This window comes from Rhipicephalus sanguineus, chromosome 6, assembly GCF_013339695.2.
Source record: "Rhipicephalus sanguineus isolate Rsan-2018 chromosome 6, BIME_Rsan_1.4, whole genome shotgun sequence".
Classification (NCBI taxonomy): Eukaryota; Metazoa; Arthropoda; class Arachnida; order Ixodida; family Ixodidae; genus Rhipicephalus; species Rhipicephalus sanguineus.
In genome coordinates this window covers 3,710,412-3,730,770 of record NC_051181.1, presented here as the reverse complement: position 1 = coordinate 3,730,770, position 20,359 = coordinate 3,710,412, and the positions used below count along the sequence as shown (strand labels likewise).

At 48.2% G+C, this 20,359-nt stretch overlaps 1 protein-coding gene across 1 annotated transcript in view; it reads left to right on the top strand.

Annotated features, from left to right (window-relative positions):
- The window catches only part of LOC119395576 (serine/arginine repetitive matrix protein 2), a gene marked incomplete in the record, with an annotated part of 233,461 nt that overhangs the window by 69,202 nt on the left and 143,900 nt on the right, over positions 1 to 20,359 (top strand). The window contains 2 exon segments of the mRNA XM_049416681.1: positions 1,304 to 1,352; positions 17,519 to 17,613. Of these exon segments, the coding sequence (XP_049272638.1) occupies positions 1,304 to 1,352; positions 17,519 to 17,613 (144 nt within the window).

Genomic DNA, 20,359 nt, shown 5'->3' with positions numbered 1-20,359 from the left:
CTTGCATTTTTACGTCTTGTTCGAGGTTTTTCTTGCGACAGACTTGTGTTTCCAATGTGTTGAAGAGTGGCAACTATGCTCTCTTAGCCGAACAATTCAAGTGCGCGACACACCTGCTTGAGAGGGCAAGGAACAATTGGGGTCATGAAGTCACTGTGAAGGATTCCTTACTCATTGTGGATTGCTGAAGAGATACAAGATGAAGGTGACCTCCTTCCATCTGAGTGCCTTATTCTAAGTACGCAAGTGTGACACCAAACATAGTGAGCTGCTTTTGTGAGGCTGCTGTTTGCTGATCACACTGAACCCATAGGACAGTCCACGATCGCCAAGTTTCTCACCCAGGTGCTCTGCTAGCCGTCAGTGCTGGCCACTGCCAAGCCATCTCGCAATTGCTGCAGCCTTTATCAAGTGCCCTCCTTAGCCTTCGTCACCTCTTATTCACGTGTTCACCTGTGCCGTCTTCACTCCATGGACAGTGCCTGTTAACCAGCTTGAAAGTGCACATACTGCACCAGATTGGGAAGTGCAGAAAATGCCCACATGCTGGCCAACCATAGTCAAGCCGCCTTCTCAAATCAAGCTTTCCAATTTGGGACATTGAAGAAACAAAAAGATCTCCGAGGCAACTTTTTGTCGACCATTGGGAACCATCGCTGACCGCATCATTGACTCTTGGTGCCATCTGTGACGGGGCACAGGAAATGCTTCCATAAACCTCGGTTCAAGTTAACGTGTCTTCCGAGTTCTGTACACCTGGAAGGCAGCAGTAGTTGTGCGCAGGATAGCAAGCAGTGCGTGTCTTCTGGCCACAGTGTCCTCTCCATCGTCTGCTGCTGCAAACTGTGCCCTGTTGTGTTTTCTGGAGTTTTCGTGGACACTGTTCGCTTTGAAGTGGCTTATTAGCTGTGCCCTCTTCCCTGCGAACAGGGTTGTGCTGAAAACAGTGTTTTGTGGTGTGGATATGCTCAAGCTGTCCCTAGCTCATGGAACAATCTTGGTCAACTCGTGGTACACTTTGGAAAACACAAGAGTTCACTTGAACTGTGTCATGTAATGCTGGCTCAGTTTCTTGCTAGAGGAGCAGCACATAACTTGCTTCTTTTTTTTTTTTTTTCATCCCCCACAATATCGGTTAAACATTGTGGCAGAGAGTGTCAGCACTGTGTATTACGAATGAGCAGCCTTTGTTGCCATAAACTGCAAGTGCTTCTTGCATGTCGGGATAAAGGGTGTACAAGGTGTGTGGTATTTTTTTTTCTTTGTTTTTAACCTTCTGTTGGGCTACATTTTCTGAAACCAGGACCAGAGGGGAGTGGACAAGCAGCCAGACACGAGTGAGGCGAATTCAAGTGAGTTGCACTGTTTGTACAGTCTCCAGGAAAAGAAGGCACTGATCCATATTTTCGGTAAGCCCAAAGGACACAATCGAAGGACACAGGACATTTCAACTAAGGTTTTAATGGGCGGCACACCAAATATATAGGTGTAGCCACCAGAAGGGAAAGGCAGAAAACATAGACAACATAAAAATAACAATTGTACAAAAAGAGATACATGCTATCGCAGGGCAGGGTCCAATCGTGCTAACACGTGTCAAGAACATATGCGCAAGCAAGGGCCTTAGTCAAGAAAAACTTAACAGACATCGCACCGATATCATCAACAGAAGAAGTGCCAAGGCGCGCACTACGTGACTGCACCATGCACACAGTCCAAAAAGTGAACCTCCTTGCTTGTCAAGGTAATCGACGGAGCACTAACAGCAATTAAATCATCCCTCTTCATTTCAGCGGCCTCGATGATTAATCTGGAATCAATGTCCGAGTCCCGGTACAACACCACGGTGTTATCCAGAAATGGTTCACACCCACATTCTCGACAGTGCGCTGCGAGATGCCCATCCGCCCCTTTACGCACCTTATTGGGGTGCTCACTTAGACGTACATTAATACACCGCTCAGTCTGCCCTACATAAACTCGGCCACAGGAGAGCGGAATTCTGTATACGACACCCTCCGAGCAGTCCACAAACTTGTTTCGATGGTTGATTGCGCACACTTTTCTTGGCTTCTTCACCGGCGAGGTGGCAGGGCATAGCCAAGATAACCTCTCAGGTGCCGACATTACAACTTTGACTACTACTCGTTCACCGATCCTTTTTAGGTTGTGTGCCTTATGGTGCATGTAGGAATCACTGCCACTCTTCCACGCTCATCATTTAATTGCTTTTAGCGCTCCGTCGATTACCTTGACAAGCAAGGAGGTTCACTTTTTGGACTGTGTGCATGGTGCAATCACGTAGTGCGCGCCTTGGCACTTCTTCTGTTGATGATATCGGTGCGATGTCTGTTAAGTTTTTCTTGACTAAGGCCCTTGCTTGCGCATATGTTCTTGACACGTGTTAGCACGATTGGACCCTGCCCTGCGATAGCATGTATCTCTTTTTGTACAATTGATATTTTTATGTTGTCTATGTTTTCTGCCTTTCCCTTCTGGTGGCTACACCTATATATTTGGTGTGCCGCCCATTAAAACCTTAGTTGAAAGTAGCGCTTGTCCTGTGTCCTTCGATTGTGTTACGTGTCCTTTGCGCTTACAGAAAATATGGTCCAAGAAAAGGGCATTGTGGTGGGGTTATTCCACACCATTTGTCATAACCGTGCCTGCCACTCAGTCACAATGTATTTCTCTAAAAAAATTGCAAAAAAAATACATGCATATGTTCATTGTTTTCCCATAATACTTTAAATGGCAAGAGTTTTTTGGGCACGTGAGAGCTATTTGAATTTCATGGAAAAATGGAAAACCAGGTGCGAAAAAAAAGGCTGTTTCATGCATTCCTTCGGCGTTTGCATTTTTGCATTGTGTTAACATTGTACGCTTGCAATAAGACAGTCACAAAATAGCTTTATGTTTTTAAACTCCCTCACACTGAGGTAAACTTTAGCAAATTGTGGCACTCTTTGGAATCTATTTACAAAAGACAGTTGTAGAGAAAAAACCTTAATTTTTTTTACAGAACTTTCCCTAAAATGTATTGTTTATAAATTGTAGTTTCACCAATGTACAGCGAGTTTGAGTTTATTTCTTACCACAAACAGTTTCACAGTAACTGGTTGGAAGGGGGCAAAAAAGCTGCATGAAACAGCTTGACGTCCCCAGGTTCACTATGGCAACAAGATGGCAAAAGCGAAATAAATTTCAAGACAGTTCAAGCGAGGAATACACATGCTATACATTAAAAAAAAAATTTATACAGTGAAACCTCGTTAATACATACCTGCCAGGAACACGGCATAACTGCACACTAAACGGTAGTACGCATTCACCACCAAGTACGACTTTGCATCTCCTGGCAAGTGCCATTTCTGCCAACAAAGAAATAAGTACAGTGCCATAGCAAGTACTGCGTAGAATAGCCACCACAAAGGTGTTTCTTTATTTTTGCCAAAGTGCGGAAAAGATTTTGGCACTCCCATGCGCCACTGTCCAATAGCTCGCTGTGGCGACGCCAAGGAGCATTTCGAAACTGTTACACAGTCTGGGATATGCAGCGACTGGCATGGATGGTATCGGCTTTCCTCGATACACGTGTACGCGCTGTACCAAGATTTTCTACTAAGTGAAAACTGACACAGTTTCATTGAAATGCAGTAGGGCCGCGTAGAGCCGATCGTCTCCTGGCTAGTTGCGGGCAGTACGTTGCCTACTCGGCTCACATCATCACTGCCGAGCCACTTGCTGTACCGCACGCGTGCATTTGCCGTGGAAGTGTTTTTCGTACCCACTCCACTCCAGACCGTGCATAGGTGCGACGTGTAGCTCATTGGGTTTACGCGGCGATGACGAGCTTCCTACAAGCGATGTGCGTTTGAGTTATCGCCTAATAAAAGCATGCAGTATGGTGGCAGTAGCACTACGCTTGCGGCACCCTACGCATGCGTTTAGCGTGATACCATCAATGCAGCGAGGTTTCGCGGCACCCGCAACTGGCAATGCTGAACTTTGCAACAGCAAGCTGCTTTTGTTTTTACAAAGCTGTGTGTGCTTGAACACGGTGCCGCACAACAAGGTGGCTGTGATCGGTGGCGTTCGCATTGTTGCCTATTTAAAACGTACAGTAGGCTGAAAGTAGCGCTACGCCACACGCGTGCACGAGCAGATAGCTGAAGATACTTCTAGGCCTCCCACGCTCAAGTATGTGCAGCACTGTCTGCTGCCCCAGCGGAGAGAGGTTTGAATGACTGGTCGCGCTTGCTTGGTTTTCCGGTTGTGTGCACGAAAAACGTGCTTTTTGGAGCTTTTATCTTGCATTTTTCTCGCTACGGGTGCCGTTCCTTCGTCATCCTGGAAAACAGCCATGCAGCCTGTAGAGGGCACGAGTGCCAAATTGAATATGAGGCGCCCTCTATAGGATGTAGTAGAAAAGGGTGTACTGCCAATAAACGGGGGCACTTCTGCTGGGGACTCGGAGCGTGTGTTTTTACTCCGCGGCCCTCGAGCTTCAGCCTGCCTCCTCGGCCGCATCGGCTCGAAACCTCCTACCATATGGTGTCAGAAGTGGGATGCCTGGTTCTCGCCACTCGACATGGATAACAATGACGCTCCAGTTCCTGCTCTCGCTGCCGCCAGTCTTCGGAGTCCGGCTCCGTTCTCGTTCGACGATGCCGGCGAGTGGCTGCCCTGGTTACAGCAATTTGAGGACTATGCCTTTGCCACCGGCATGCACGCAGCCCCGGACGAGACTAGGGTTAGGACTCTCCTTACTGTATGGGTCCCCGGGCACGCATCGTCCTCAGTTCACTCATGTCCGACGAAGAAGCCTACAAGTCCTACGCGGAAGTCACCCAGCGGCTCACAAGCTACTTCGTGCACCCCGTAAACGAGGTGTACGAGAGCTCTCGGTTTCATAAGTGGACCCTACAGCCAGCTGAAACTGTCGACGGTTTCTTCACGGCCCTTCAGAACATGGTACGCAAGTGTAACTACCCGTCACCTGCCGTTGAAGAACGTCTTGTTCGCAACCGTTTCGTCGTGGGTTTGGCCGACTCTCACCTTTCAGACAAGCTCTGCCGCACTCCAAACCTTTCCCTGGAGACGCACTCGTGCAAGCTCGTCAGCACGAAGACGCCGAACGCGAAAAACAAGGCCTGTCCCTCACCGCTGGGCAGCCGCCTACAGCAGCTCACGTAGACGTGGCGGCTTCGCGTAAACCCGCGCAGCGTGCACGCGGACGACGCAACAGACGGGACTCTGGCAACTTTGCCAACTTTGCGTCACGTGACCGGCCCGACGTTTCGCACACGAGCAACAGAGCCGGCGAGGCTTCGAAAGCGGCCTAGGCCAAAGTGGGCAGTGCCAATTTTGCGGTCACGAGTTTCACCGACGGTCTGACTGTCCAGCAGCCAAAGCGGTCTGTAACCACTGCAAGAAGCGAGGCCACTTCGCGGTTGTATGTCGCTCAAGGAAGCGCCTTGGATCCGTGGAGTTCCACTCCATCGTGGTGGTGGCTCGCAACGGGCGGTACGTTGAGGTGCAAGTCAACAGGCACCCTTTCGTCTTCGAAGTGGACTCTGGTGCCGACGTCTCGGTGGTTCTGCGCACGTTTCACGGCTGCCCAGCCGTCCTCGATAAGCCGTGTGGCGAAGAACTTTTTGGACACGGGAAAGAAGCCCTGAAGCTTCTCGGCACCTTCGACGTGGCGCTATCTTGGAGAGGCAGGCAAGTCAACGAGCGCCTCTACATTGTTGCGGGACAAGAGCAGCCACTTCTCGGTTATCCCGCTATCGTTGCCCTCGAGGTCGTCAAGTTTGTCGGCGCCGTCACACCAGCCCTGCCAGAAGCACCACCTCGTGAAGTCCCTCGTGAAGTCACTCCAGCCCTTTTCACTGGCCTGGGCACGTTTCTGGAAGAGTACACGATACGTATCAAGCCTGATGCGGTACCGTATGCCCTCAGCACAGCCCGGCGTATCCTGATACCGCTACGAGACGTAGTCAAAAAGGAGCTTGACAAGATAGAGCAGGAGGGCATGATCCGGCACATCGACGAACTGACGGACTGGTGCGCGGGACTTGTCGTTGTCCCGAAGCCAGCGGGGCGTTACCGCCTGTGCATTCATCTGACAAAACTCAACCAAGTCGTTCTGCGTGAATGCCACATACTCCCGACCGTTGACCAAACCCTCAGACTTCTCGGTGATGCACGCGTTTTTTCGAAGTTGGACGTAACTTCAGGCTTCCACCAAGTATGCCTGGCGCGCGACTCCCAGAAGTACACGACTTTCATCGCTCCGTTTGGCAGGTATTGCTACTGCCGCCTCCCATGCGGCATAACATTGGCCCCGGAATACTTTCGGCGCCAAATGTCTCGCCTGCTGGAAGGGTTGGCCGGTGTTGTTAGCCTTATGGACGACATCCTTGTGTTTGGCCGCACCACAGAAGAACACGACCAACGCCTCCAGGCAGTCCTCGGTCGCCTCCAACAAGTGGGAGTCACCCTCAACGCTGCCAAGTGCACCTTCGGCCTGTCCAGCATGCGATTCCTTGGCATTGTCGTCGGTGCCAATGGCATCACACCGAATCCAGAGAAAGTGGCCGCCATTCAGTGCATGCCAGCTCCTCAGGATGTTCATGGTGTCCAATGCTTTCTCAGTATGCTCAGCCATGTTGGTCACTTCCTCCCGGGCCTCTCTCAAACAACTTCACCAATCAGAAGTCTCCTGAACAAGACTGCAGCCTGGACATGGGGGCCAGCACAAGCTTCAGCATTTGAAAAGCTCAAGAGCATGCTGTCCTCAGACATCTGCCTCGCAAGGTATAACGCTGCACTGTTGACGACAGTCTCCACAGATACCAGTTCCTTTGGGCTGGGTGCTGTTCTTCTTCAAGACCAGCCATCAGGGGAGCGCCGACCAGTTGCATACGCCTCTCGAGCGCTGACTGAAACGGAATGGAGGTACAGCCAGATCGAAAAAGAGGCACTGGCTGCCACTTGGGCCATCAACCGATTCGACGAGTGTCTTCGGGGTCTTCGTTTCACCCTGAAGACCGACCATAAGCCGTTAGTAAAGCTCCTAGGAACCGCGGATCTCGATCTCATGCCACCATGAATCCACGCTTCCGCATCCGCCTTCTCCAGTACCAGTTTGACGTCAAGTACGTTCCTGGGAAAGAGCTAGCCACCGCAGATGCACTTTCAAGGGACCCAGTCGTCCAGCTGCCAGCGACTCCAGCTCTTGACAAGGTGGAGCTGTACGTTCAAGAAGCACTCCGTGCTGTCCCTCCCACATTTGCAGTCCTCCTCGACGACTTCCGAGCTCACCAGGCTGCAGATGGGATGGGGAGTGTGTGCAATTCAAGTCATACTGTGAGCAAGGGTAGCCTAGGAAAGAGAATCTGCCTCTCAGCATGGCTCACTTCAGGGCTCATCGGGCCGAATTCAGTATTGGTGACGGCCTTCTCCTCTGTGGTGGACGCCTGCTGGTGCCCGCTTCTTTGCGGAAGCACGTCCTTTCCCTCATCCATGACGGACACCTCAGAGTGAACCCCTGTCGTGCCATTGCCAGGGGAGCTGTCTGGTGGCCAACCATGGGGAGCCAGGTCAAGAGCATGGTGGAGAACTGTCCCAACTGTGCCACCACGCGGGTCCAGCGAGCAGAGCCACTGCTGCCTACCGCGACGCCTAGCCGCCCCTGGGAGCGAGTCGGGGTGGACATCTTTCATCACGAAGGAGCCGACTCTCCTCGTAGATTACTACTCGAGGTACCCAGAAGTGCTGTCCCTTCGCTCGACAACGTCTACAGTGGTGATCATCATCAAAAGTGTCTTTGCAAGGCATGGAATCCCAGAGACCCTCGTCAGCGATAATGGGTCTAATTTTTGTCTTCGTGTCTTCGCCCAGAGCTACGGCTTCTCCCATGTCACCAGCAGTCCCAGGTGCCCGCAGTCTAATGGGGAAGTCGAGCGTATGGTGCGGAACTCTTCAAGAAGTCTCCGGACTGGCCTTGGGCCCTCTTGGCATACCGCAATGCACCAGGCGTGACTGGGTACAGCCCTGCTCAGCTGCTCATGGTGCGCAGCCTCAGGACTCGCCTTCCGGTCCCAACGGCCGCGTTGCTTCTAGAACCGCCTAACGCTGCCGACTTCCACCGGCGTGACACTGCCCAACGACGTCGCCAGCGTCAAGATTTTAACCGTCGACATGCTGCACAAGATTTGCGGCCCCTGGAGGAGGCAGAGAGAGTGTGGATTCACGACACAGATTGCATTGGCACTGTTCTTAGCCCAGCGCAGCGTCCACGCTCCTACGTAGTCCAGACGAATGCAGGTGCTCTCGTCCGCAACCGGAGACATCTGGTTCCACAGCAGTCTCCGTCATCAGGGGGTCAGACCTCAGCAGCTCCAGTCTACGGACACAAGGATCCGAAAGCCTGCCACAGACTCCAACTCACCCAGAGCCTGTGTGCAGCAGTCCAACTCCCAAGGCATTTACTCCTCTAACTGTTACATCGCCACCGGTTGCCCCAGCTACTCCCTCAAAACCGCCTGTGTCAGTTGTGCGCACTCGGTCTGGATGTTGTGTTAGTCCACCGGTGTGGCTGAACTTGTAGTGCGTGCCAGGAGACATTTGTTATTAGGTTGCTTACCTGAGAGCGAGGGGTTGCTTTCTATTACTTTCCCAAAAAGCTGGATGTAGAGGGCATGAGTGCCAAATTGAATATGAGGCGCCCTCTATAGGATGTAGTAGAAAAGGGTGTACTGTCAATAAACGGGGGCACTTCTGCGGGGGACTCGGAGCGTGTGTTTGTACTTTGTGGCCCTCGGGCTTCAGCCTGCCTCCTCGGCCGCCTCGGCTCGAACCCTTCCACCACACAGCCCTGCTGCATTACGAACTGACACAAAAGTTTAAAAATGACGAAGAGCCAAAAACTGCCCGTCAAGTTCTACCGCTTATACAAGCAGTCTGAGGAGCAGAGGCGTCTAGAGTGGATTATGACAGTTGGCCGCACCAAGCGATGCTTTCATGGTCTTGTCACCTTGAAGTAATTTTTGTCATACAGAGTATTGCCAACTATTAACAGGGAGAAATGCGATGGCCGTGCTCATTTGAAAGGGAAGTGCGTTTGTGAACTGACGCTACAACAAATAGACAGCCACTGTACGTTTCAAGATTGCGTACTGGCTTTTTGAGTAAGCCATTTGCAATATGACAGCAGCGAAGCACATTAGCTTAATTCACCACAGTTTAAATACTGTATCGTGAGTACTACAAGTGTTTTATTCAGCCGATGGCGGTACATTTCCCATCATGGCTCAATGTAAACATAATTAAGCTGCATGTTTGCACTGAACCTTTATATTGGCCTTGCATGCAACATGCCGTGATTGCTTAGCAGGCTGAGGGATCGCGCCAGAGTCCTTCAATACTTTTACTGGTCATGAAGCTTTGACGTAACTCTACGGGGGAGCTTTGTACGCTGCAAGCGGCAGCCACGGCGCAGCGCTGCGTCCAATCTGTTGCCATCGGGCAGACGGCAGCGAAGGTGGCTACCGGTGTCAGTGCAAAATATCTTGGCAAGTCAGCACACAGTTTTCACCTTACGTCCTGTATTGTGCCTAGTGTGTTGTGCCTGAGGGTCGGAAAGGACGGCGCGTACCTGCTGCGTACGCTGGATTCGATCAGGATACAAGGTAAATGACAAAAAGGTGTCGGTGCTGTGGCATCCTAGAGAGAGCAAACGGCGAGAAATGTGGAAGCGCGCCATACCACGACGAGAAAACGGTGGTTTCACATTTCACTCCCCGCATTTGCATGTCGATGAGCACTTCAATGAGAGTGACATTGTTCGGGTGCACCAATGGCTAGTCGGAGGTGATGTTGTGACGTTGCAACGCAATGTTCCGAAACTTTTGCCGGACGCTGTGCCGAGGATTTTCGACGGCCTTCCGGCGTATTTGTCGAGTGCAACAACGTCCAAAGCCGCCCGCCTGCACAACAAAAACATAAAAGATACACACAAGCTTTGTGCTGTGCATGTCTATCAGAGTAAACATCTCAACTAAATAAAAAAAGATTTGGTTGCGAGTACTGGTATCATGGGGCTTGAATTTGTTGAAGCAATAAAGAATTCCTAATCAACATGCAAACCAAGCCTGGTTCTGACACGCTAATTGTACATGTAATCAACACCAGGTGAAGACCGAGGTGCTTACAAATGCGGGAAAAAAAAGAAAAATAATTTAGTGGAAGTCGCAACTGAAGAGTGGAATAAACTCACAGGGTCCCTTAAGCATTCGCCTTAGACTAATCGAATGGTTAAGGGCATCTTTTTGTTCAGACGATGTATTGATCCTCCCCTGCCCCCCTCCGAAAGCTGTCCACACCTAAGGTGGCTTTGCCTGTTTTTGCACTGCCAGTGTGATCATTAGACCGATCACGAAGGCAATGCAAAGCGACTATGTCATGTAGTGACGTCATCGTGTGACGCCACATTACGTGACGTCATGATGACATCACAAATTTTGGCGATCTGTGACGTCACGGTGGCGTCATCACGTGATGGTGATATTTTGCATTACTGGTGTTGACGCCGCCGACGTGGGACGCCGCCGGCGCAGCTGGTCAATTTTCACATTTAATGAGGCATCTAAGGCTTCCGCCTTAAAAACAGTAAAGAAGCACTGCGAAATCTACACAGTATTGCATGAGCGACCGAACTTTAATCGCGGCACGGCGCCGTAGTGATAAACCAACGCAAAAGAAAACACAAAACCAGGGAAAAGCCGGATAAAGTATTTCTTGGTGCTCGTCAATTGCTAAATTCAAAGCACTGATTCATTCAAACTGACTGTTGCTTCGATAAATATGAGGCTATTGTAAGTTATCTTCGTATACAAATGCCGGGTGTATAGACTGAAAGATTTGATATGCGCGTTCAACAGTTGCAGCCACGGTACTTCCGCAAGGCATAAAGATCCGCCAGAGCTTTTGAAGGACTCTGTATCATCCACAGATTTCCACTAGTTCTTCAAAAAACGGAAGAAACATGCTTTTATAGAGGTAGTACATCGCACAGCAGAGGCAGCATGCGTTTGTTGCCGAAGATTTTCGTGCTCCAAGGCCTCATTCGACACTAAATTGCACTGCATTGGAGCTTCCCCGAATGTACCTGAAAGTAATATTACTCTGAAGATATAATCAACGTTAACGGGCACATTTAATGACGTTTTTCAGTTCCGATGCGTGCCGTAGAACTGCAGCGCCGGCTCCGCACCGATGCCCCCACACGGGCAAGGGCGCCCCTAGTGGCTGCTCCTGTCCCTATATCAAACTTTCGCGGAAGCTTCATGACCAGTAAAAGTATTGAAGGACTCTGGTCGCGCTGCTAAGATCGAGGTCGTGGGTTTGACTCCCGCGTATGGCAGCTGTATTTCGGTGGGAGCGAAATGTTATTTCCGTCGCCTAACGGGGGCCCGCAAGAGCATAGCGTACAGGGCATGCACAGTAGTGACAAACGCTAGAGTTTTAGCTAGATACGAAATACAGTACGCAAATACACTACCGTACAGTACGCAAATACACTACCGTATGACGGTACCGCTCCTCCTTTCCAGGGCGTCGACCTTTTGCCGGCGAAGGCACCCCAACACCACAAAAGATTTCTAAGAAATTCCTGTGGGGTTGTCACGCCTCATTGTTGCCCATCAGCCTATGCATTGTTAACGAGACACCTGTCGTTTGGGGTACACACTGCCACTGGAACGGGGAGCGACAAAAGCACAACCAGCGGGAAAGGAGGAACGCTACCGTACTGCCTTACTGTATTTGCGTACCATATTTCCGTAACTTGCTAAACCTCTCTACTAACGCAAAGCTTTGCGTACACTATTCTAAAGCTGCCTGTTGTGATAAAGTTGTTGGCAATAAGCCATGCTGGCATGTTTGCTGGTGGCCACCACCTTTCCTTTGTTCTTCCTCGATGATTACCCGCAAAGGCATCGCTGCAATAGCGCAGAAAACAAAATCATTGATCGATTGATCTCTGCATTCCTCGAAAAGACTGAAAATCTTTTGCGGCACATTGTGGCATCGGCAAGTTCAGCGGCGCAGTGAACTTTTCTGGCACAAAAAGTTATTGCGGGGTATGCACTAACCGGTCGGCATAGGAAGAACCACTGTGGCTTAAGCCTTAAGGTGAATGCACTGTGCTCTATGAGACTCGGTCGGGGATTCGTCTCTACAACTTCATTTTAACCGTTAGTATGTTAAAACGGGTATGTATTAACAAGTTTTGACTGTACAAAGAGAGAAATATCACTGCGGACATACTTAACGAAGTATATTCAAATAGAAGTATTAGAAAGTGTGCGCACATTTTCACAAGTAACTTTGAAATTATTTAGTGTATTTGGCAAGCAATAACAGGATTCCTCAAAAGCATAGTTAGTGCGTGGCCTAGGAACGTACCAATGTTCTAAGTGTCAGTTTATGTGCGTAGGTTCTAAAAGAAAAACTTAGCAAAAATGCCACTTTGGCCTATCCAAAAAAAAAACGGCAGGAAGTGGAAGATGGAAGCTTGCGATGAAAAAATCCGTAAACCGGGGGTGGGTGCTCGAGCCGACGTACATACTGCAGCAAAACTTCCGGTCCCGAAGGGACAGAAAATATACAGTCATACCTTATTCACAAGTTCAATACATTCCAGCCAGCAGGTATTGGCATTTCTAAGGGGGCTCTTGAATCGATTTGGTATGGTACATACACAACGAAAACCAACGAGAGTTAAGCCCTTCTTCCAGGAATTTCGAACCTGCTATTGTTAAAATGCCACGTGCTTCCACTGACAATCATTCAGTGAAACCCCCCTGCCCCCTCCCACTCTGGAGAGTGCACGAAGCATACACACACGATAGCTAAGGAAATCAGTTCCAGCCTGGAAGAAGACAAGTCCACTTGTCGAAACATCGGCTCGAGCACCCCCTTTGGCCTATGTTACACGTCTGTAACACAGTAAGGTGGTCCACAAAAAAAGTGAGCAGAAAAACAGATATGATTGAGAGCTATAATAACTTTCGTTTCAGAAAGCTTAATTGACGTAGTTTGCTTTTTAACTGTGAAAAAGTTTTTTGAAATGTAATCTTACCATTGCATTATTTTGGTTGACGCATCGACTTGGTCTGATAATATGTTGGTGTTAAATACAATCCATGGCTGTGCGGATGGTGGTTTGTGTGATGAGGAATGAAAGAGTGATCACCAGGAGACAATTTAAATCCTTAAATAAACGGGCTCTCGACTTTTATTTTTTACACCTCCCAAGCAAGCTCTCTAATTTGTGCAAAAGGTGGCAATATCACAGCACTGCGCGCCACACAGTCCTCTGTGCCTGCGAAGTGATGTAATGTTGCCCATGGGAAACACTACGTAGCGTCAACTTGGTCGATTGGTCCTCTGCACTATGAAAGGGTGCCTTGGCCTTGCCGGGTATGCAGTTTTTGCTGCACAGTTCGCATTTTCGTTTTCCTGTGCTGCCGTCGGCCGTTCTGGTAGGGGACGGGACTACTGGTATCGCCAGAACTAAAGCCTCCGAGATCAAGAGGCGAGTTTACCGCCAGGGGAAGGCTTACTTATTTACCTCACCAGTGCCTCGCACCTCTCGTATGGCGCTAGAGTTAGTGTATATGCTAGAGTTCTGTAGTCACTGTGTATGTTCCCCAAGAGGCACATACTATACAGTAACTGTACACCATGCTCTCTGACACTAGCGACACAAGAGGAAGCCTTGCTCGGTTGTTGGCTGCACACCGATAATATAATTTCTGATTTCACGTTATGTTGCCGCAGTGGGCGTAGTCACACCGGCCTCTGCCCAGCTCTCTTCGCTGCCGAGCAGGGTGGGAACGCCAAGCTGAAGCGGGTTGTTCTGTACCCTGTAACTTCCTTATTACGGCACTTATTCTCAAAATCCTTGTTTACTGGCCCTTTAGTCAAGGTCAATAAATGCACACTTCCATGTTACTGGAAGTGTACGTATATGCAGCAGCCTGTGAAGTGGTACAGTGAGCATAAGGACCATTTAAAACCAGGGAAAAGAGGCAAGTAAGTTGGTAAATATTGGTCATTGGCAAGTTCATTGAGCATGATTCAGTAGTGCTGCGATATGTGTTTTCTATTCTTCCAGCAACTCGGGACAAGATAGATAATGACTGGCAACTTTCTGTTGCGAGATGCACTGCAGGACCTTTGTGATACCTGGATAAATCATTTTTTTGACTACATAGTTTTAAATGCAGTTTTGTTTTGTTGGTCACTTTACATTTTGCAAATGTGTAACAAACAGTAGAATGTGATTCCTGCAAGAAGCGTGGAGCATGACGATGATGTGAAGAGTGCCACGATTGTTTTACACAAAGTGCCTGCATAGACCTAGCAGTAGAGAGCTCTGTCCTTGTTCCAAAAGCACTTCTCTGCACCCAGGTGGTCATACATTTTTAAGAAAGGTTAAAGCACAAGAAAACACTGATGAAAAAAAAAGCACACAAACACACACACAGGCACTACGTCCAACAAATTTATTTCTCTGATCCTGTGGCTAATAGCATCTCATAACCTGATCACATCAGTGCACAAAAGTCTCAAGCCACTAAGCATTAGTATACTTGCAAAATGGTGTCATACCCAGGAAATCAAATTCTTGTTGTCAGTGCAATGGACTGCACACTTACGCATATTTCACTCATCTTTTCAATTTCTTGCACTTGGACAATCTCTCTTGTGAGCTGATTTCTATTTTGTCAACAATTCTGCACTCGAAGAAGAGCAGAACACAGCCACACATCTTGCATTGCATTACTAGAAAACCACCAGCCACATTCTTGACATTGTAATTATGCTCACATAAGCGATTGTTAAAGAAGTATTGATACAAAATTTTGAGGGCAAGATGACTTTTGGGATAGATTTGTGTGGACACATATGCACCATCTATTAAATATTAACCGCTAATATAGCCTAGTACATATTTAAAATCAATTTAAAGTGCGTGTTGCGCAAGTGCACATGAGACACACTACCTCGCAACATTGACACCAACTTGTTTTGAATGTAAGCAACGAACATCTGTATCATGAGTTTGTGTTGGCTGCCGTGCTCCTTGCAGGTGCTCTCTCCTAACAGACCTTTTCAACAAACAGGGAGCACCTCCTTGATGGACTTGGTACACAGGATGCGTGCTCAGTGCACTTGTGTTGGGTCACGCATATTGACAACATCCCAGAGAGGATTATAGCGGCACACAGGCTGATTTTGTCAAAAAGGGTTGTCAACGTGGTGCTCATGTACACACGCTTTTGTGTGCCCAGCTATGTTTACGTGAAAACACTGCCGGGTCCTGCCTCTCACTTTCAAACCGAAACTGTGACTGGCCGTTATAAAATTGTTCCCAAATAATTAACTGTCACACGCTCAAGCAAACGAGGCTTCCAGCCATGATAAGTGGGTTGTTAGCTGTTTATTGCATGAGAAAAAGAAGGTAACATTTTTGTGTCAGTACTTTTTGAACGCATTAACCAGTTGGCTCACCATAGCTGGAACCGCACAACAATGTGGTCAACAACAAAACTGGATTTAAAGCAAGCTGCTAATGAGGCTGTGTGATTAATGTAGTTGGAGAAAATGTCCTGAGTAGTTGGAAGGATAGTAAACGCACATCATAGCACTATTGAAACATGCTCAGTAGACTTGCCAATGAACAATATTAACCAAACCATTTCTCTCTTTTCACTGATTTTATAGTGACTGTGTGGCATATCTTTTAACCCTTTGAGGGTCGAACTTTTTCGCGAAATGCAGTCCAAAAATGTGTAATTTTTTTTATTGCTGAAATAAATTCTTCAGAATTTATCATTTTTGTTGTTACACATGGCTTATTCGTATCAACATCAAGCAAAATCCTAAAAAAAAAAAACACTTATACGATTTTTTATGAATAAAAATTATGCATTGTATTATACATAGCTCACAGACATACAAAAATTAGCGCATTAGAGTACTTTTCCGGTAAAAAATGTTTGTGCTCCTCAAAACAGGAAACGCAACCATGGTGTCGCCGTTTGTGTAATTTAGCGCCGCACAGAAACAGATGTAATCCCACCCCAGAAAGCAATAAACGAGAGAGTCGCAAGTGGTCACCCTTTGGAAGATTAGAAACCAGACAACCATCAGCATTGTGGGCGCGACAAGCGATAACCACCTGAAGGGCGAAACCGAAATCAGCTGCACCTATTGTGCGCGTCCTGCTGTGCAAGTGAAAGATGCCACGCCGCTTTGGCAAGAAAAAAAAAAGAAAAAAAAAAACAACGGAAAGATATCGGCGCATGAAAAAAATTCCGTGTATTCCCGAAGCGTGGCAACACATTCCAAGCAAGAGAAATTATTGAAAAAGGCGGGCGTTTTAAACCAGCCGCACCGCAGGCGCGCCGCTTTGCGAAGCAAAAAAACAACGCATAGACATTGGCGCATGAAAAAGATTCCACATATTCCCGAAGTGTGGCAGCACATGCAGAAATGATCAAAGAAGGCGCCCGTTTTAAACGTACCGGCTATTCTGTACATGTACATTTAAACCCTCAAAGGGCTAGGTGGTTTTTATGCTAATGAAAGTGAATTGTGCTCACTGCGCCACTTCACAGGTGGGCAGCTGCATGTACATATACTTCCGGCAACACGGAAGTGTGCACTTTTGACTAAACATGTATGTTTAGTATGGTTATAGCAATATACTTAACAATATATGGGACTGAATTTCAGAAATATTTTCTCAGTTAAAGACCAATAAACTTTCTCTGGGGAACGTTAATACACTCATAGCTTGTTATAACGAAGTTGCATCTTACACGAAAATAGCTTCGTTATATCCAAAAATTCTTTATACTAAGCGTATATTTCTAACACTATATGTATTGCAAGACTATTATTCATTTACTTCGTTATATCTGTGTTTGTTGTATGGAGGTTTCAGTATATATACTTCTCCCTCATAACTGTTTCCCGTCTTATATTTTTGTGGGCCACCTTAGTGTTTAGCAGACATGTCAACATAGATGAAAGTTGACTAGATAACTAGACTTCAAAGCCCAACTGACTGGAAGCAATTGCACCAAAGGTGTCACTTGTGTAAGGTGTACCACTTTATTTTTAACGTTTGGTTCTAGGTACATTGAAGACACAATATAGGGCATCAAAAGATAGGCTGCCAAGCACGAATAGAGCCTAAGAATGTTGGCAAACTTTCTTGCATGAATAAACTCTGTATCGGTGAGTTGATGCCATTTCTTGTGCGTGTTTTGCGTTTATCCTTTGCGTGTGCTATCTCCACTGTTGCTGTGGTATCATCCCCGTATAAAAATGATCAGTGTCAGTTTTTACAAGTGGATGGTAAATGACAAGTGCAGTGTTTTTCTGTAGAAGGCTGTGCAACTGGGCTTGATCAGGTGTCTCTCTTGTTGCTGAGCAGGCAGTGGACAGCAGAATGAGGCCAGCCACGAGTTGTACCGCTGCGACGTCAGCGAAACCTCGGTGCCCACTCATGGCAATGACGAGCTCGAGAGGGTGAGTCAGTCCGTTCCCAGACAGACAGAGACTTTCAAATGAAGGCCAAGAAAGTATTTGCAGTGGTGGTGGTGTTTAAACCATACGTGGGCTCAAAGCCAGCTGTTTGGACAGTTAAGGCCCAGCCCAACACACTTTCCACACCTCTGGATGCTGTGCAACTCTGTCAACAAACTGTGCATGCTCTCTTGATAATAAGTCGGGACAACAGCTGTGGGTGCGTGCCTTAATTCGCATGGGGCAAAAATCCACGCGGGATAAAGGTGTGATGACTTCAGCTGGTGGGGAGAATTCCCCACAGAAGACCCCCGCTCCATAGAGTTTCCTACAATACTTACTAGAGGGAACTCTGGCGCTAGTGTCTATGGGAGCTGCAATGCATCGCGCTTCAGCCAGCATGGGAATCATGGGTAGTACACGGATTTGTCTAAACTTCGTTCTTTCGGCTCCGTTTGGCTCCGCGTCGCCTGCATCCGCTTTGTGGCAAAACGAAGTTCAGCAAAAATCAGCAGTTTCACTTCACCACTTTAACTTCTTTAGGCTCACCGATTCAAATCTGGTCACGAAGTTCACAACGATCCATTCTTTTATCCGAAAGAAAACCAAAACATAGCAATAAACAAAGCCACAAGTGCGTTCGAAGCCCACAAGCACGAAGACTAGGCAAATCCGTGTACTACCCATCATTCCCATGGTGGCTGAACGATCGCAGCGCCAGAGTTCCCTCTAGGTCATTTTAGGAAACTCTATGCCCCGCTCATGTGGACGAGGCAAACTGACGGGGAGGTCAGTGTTACCTGACAACACATTTCACCAGTTGCTGACGACGAAAGTACAGTACAAGCACACTTGAAGAGTGTTGGCTTGGGATGAACAGCCCAGCGTTCTACTTATTAGGCTTGTGAGATGTGTGTGGCTGCCATTCGCAGAATCTGTGCACAGCCTTTATGATCTGTCAACTACAGTTCTTATTAGTGAGGCTTTGGTGATGCAGTCAAGTAACAGGAAATGAAGTATCTTTTGACATTAGTTGGCCTTGTGTTAATGAAGGAGACTGTTGAAATGGCTCTTTTTCTCATGAAGGCCTCTTGATGCTTGACATGTATGAGTGTTTACTTCAATTTTGGAGTGCAATGAAACTCTATAGATAGCTGCTGTCTTCATCGCACAGAATCAGTCATCAATGTAGCAGAAATAATAAAATCCTCCATGCGCGGCCGTTAGTGCAAATTGAGACATCAATCACGCTTCCTGTGGCCTTTTTATAGAATTCTTTAAAGGAAAGTACAGCTCAGACCATTTCTAACCTAACCGCTTTCAGTGCAGTACCGGCTATAATGCGGTTTTTTATGACTCCCGTTTACCCTCCCATAGAACTCCATGTATACGCATACCGCTTATTGTGCAGTCCCCCGAGATGAAAGACCGGTTATAATGCGGCTGCCGGAACGTTCTCAGAGATGCGAGGGAGTGAGCATGCTTCTCAGCGGAGATGTGTCGGTGGGACAGAGAGCGGCGACGGCGTTACAAAGGAGGAGGGGACGCGGAACGAACGAACAAGGAGCGGGGGGAGAAAAAAAAGGAAAAAAGGGATGGCGATGGGGGGCAGCAGCCCGGCGCGGGTGCGTGGTGTGAGGAGGGGGAGCGGTTGCATGGTCGACAGAGAAGCCTTTGCCCCCTTTAAGGCCGAGACAGACAGTACGATTTTCCATGCGATGCGGTGTCCGACGCAGCAGTGGGGGAGAGGGAATAGGGGCTGTCCGATGCTATGAAAGGTCACCATTCCGGTTTCCCCACCGTCGTGTCGGATGTCGCATCGCATGGAAAATCGTACCGTCTGTCTCGCCCTTTACTTCGGCTGCTTGACATGCGCCTCCGCTTGACATGTGCGCTCCACTTGACATGCGCGCTCCGCTACGTACAGGCGCCCGCGTCCGCATCAAGAGCACGTTACCGCTGTTTGTATCCGTCGGGAAAATAGTTGCTTCATTGTAGAGTGCAGATATCGCGCGTGCAACCTCGATTCCTTCGCAAGTAACAATGCTTTGAGATGCGATTGCGCTTTCGCCTTTGTCACCAACAGGCGGACTTACAAACTTGAAATACTTTTTCAGGATAGTTGCCGTGGCTGTTCTCCTGACTGCAAACCGAAACTTTGTTTCACGTGTGATGCCCTTGGTTTAGCTCGCGAGTGCGATCTCTTCTACGCCCGATCTCCGTGTTGTCTAGGGCAAGCTTCTCATGACGGCATGCCAAGTTGCAACGCGCACGCTAGGCCTAACAAGCGCTAGCTGCCATGTCGGTGGCCGCGGACTACAGAAGTTCCGGTTTGCTGCCGACTCAATGAAACATTTTGCAGTTGTTGCATTTAGAAGGGGTGACTTACATCTTTAACGAAAACGTGGGTGTCTGTGTGAAACACTAGTGTGGTGGTTTGTGGTCGCCACCGTTTTCGACATCGCGCATGCGCAGTGCGATACCGCAGCGACTTCCCATGACGGCGCATTTTTTCCGCGTTCGTTATGTCGGAACCGCAGGTCCGTGGACGCTAACCGTTCAACGTTTTCAAATGTAAGCAGATGCAAACTTAAGTCCCAGTCGCATACCTCGATACTAGTTGTAATCGCGCGCCTGCCTGTTGGTCATGTTTTGCACATGTGCAACCTTTCAAGAATGTTGTTTTGGTCATAGTGCAGTACCGCTTATAGTGTGGATATTCGTGACACCGTCGACTTGCAGTAAAACC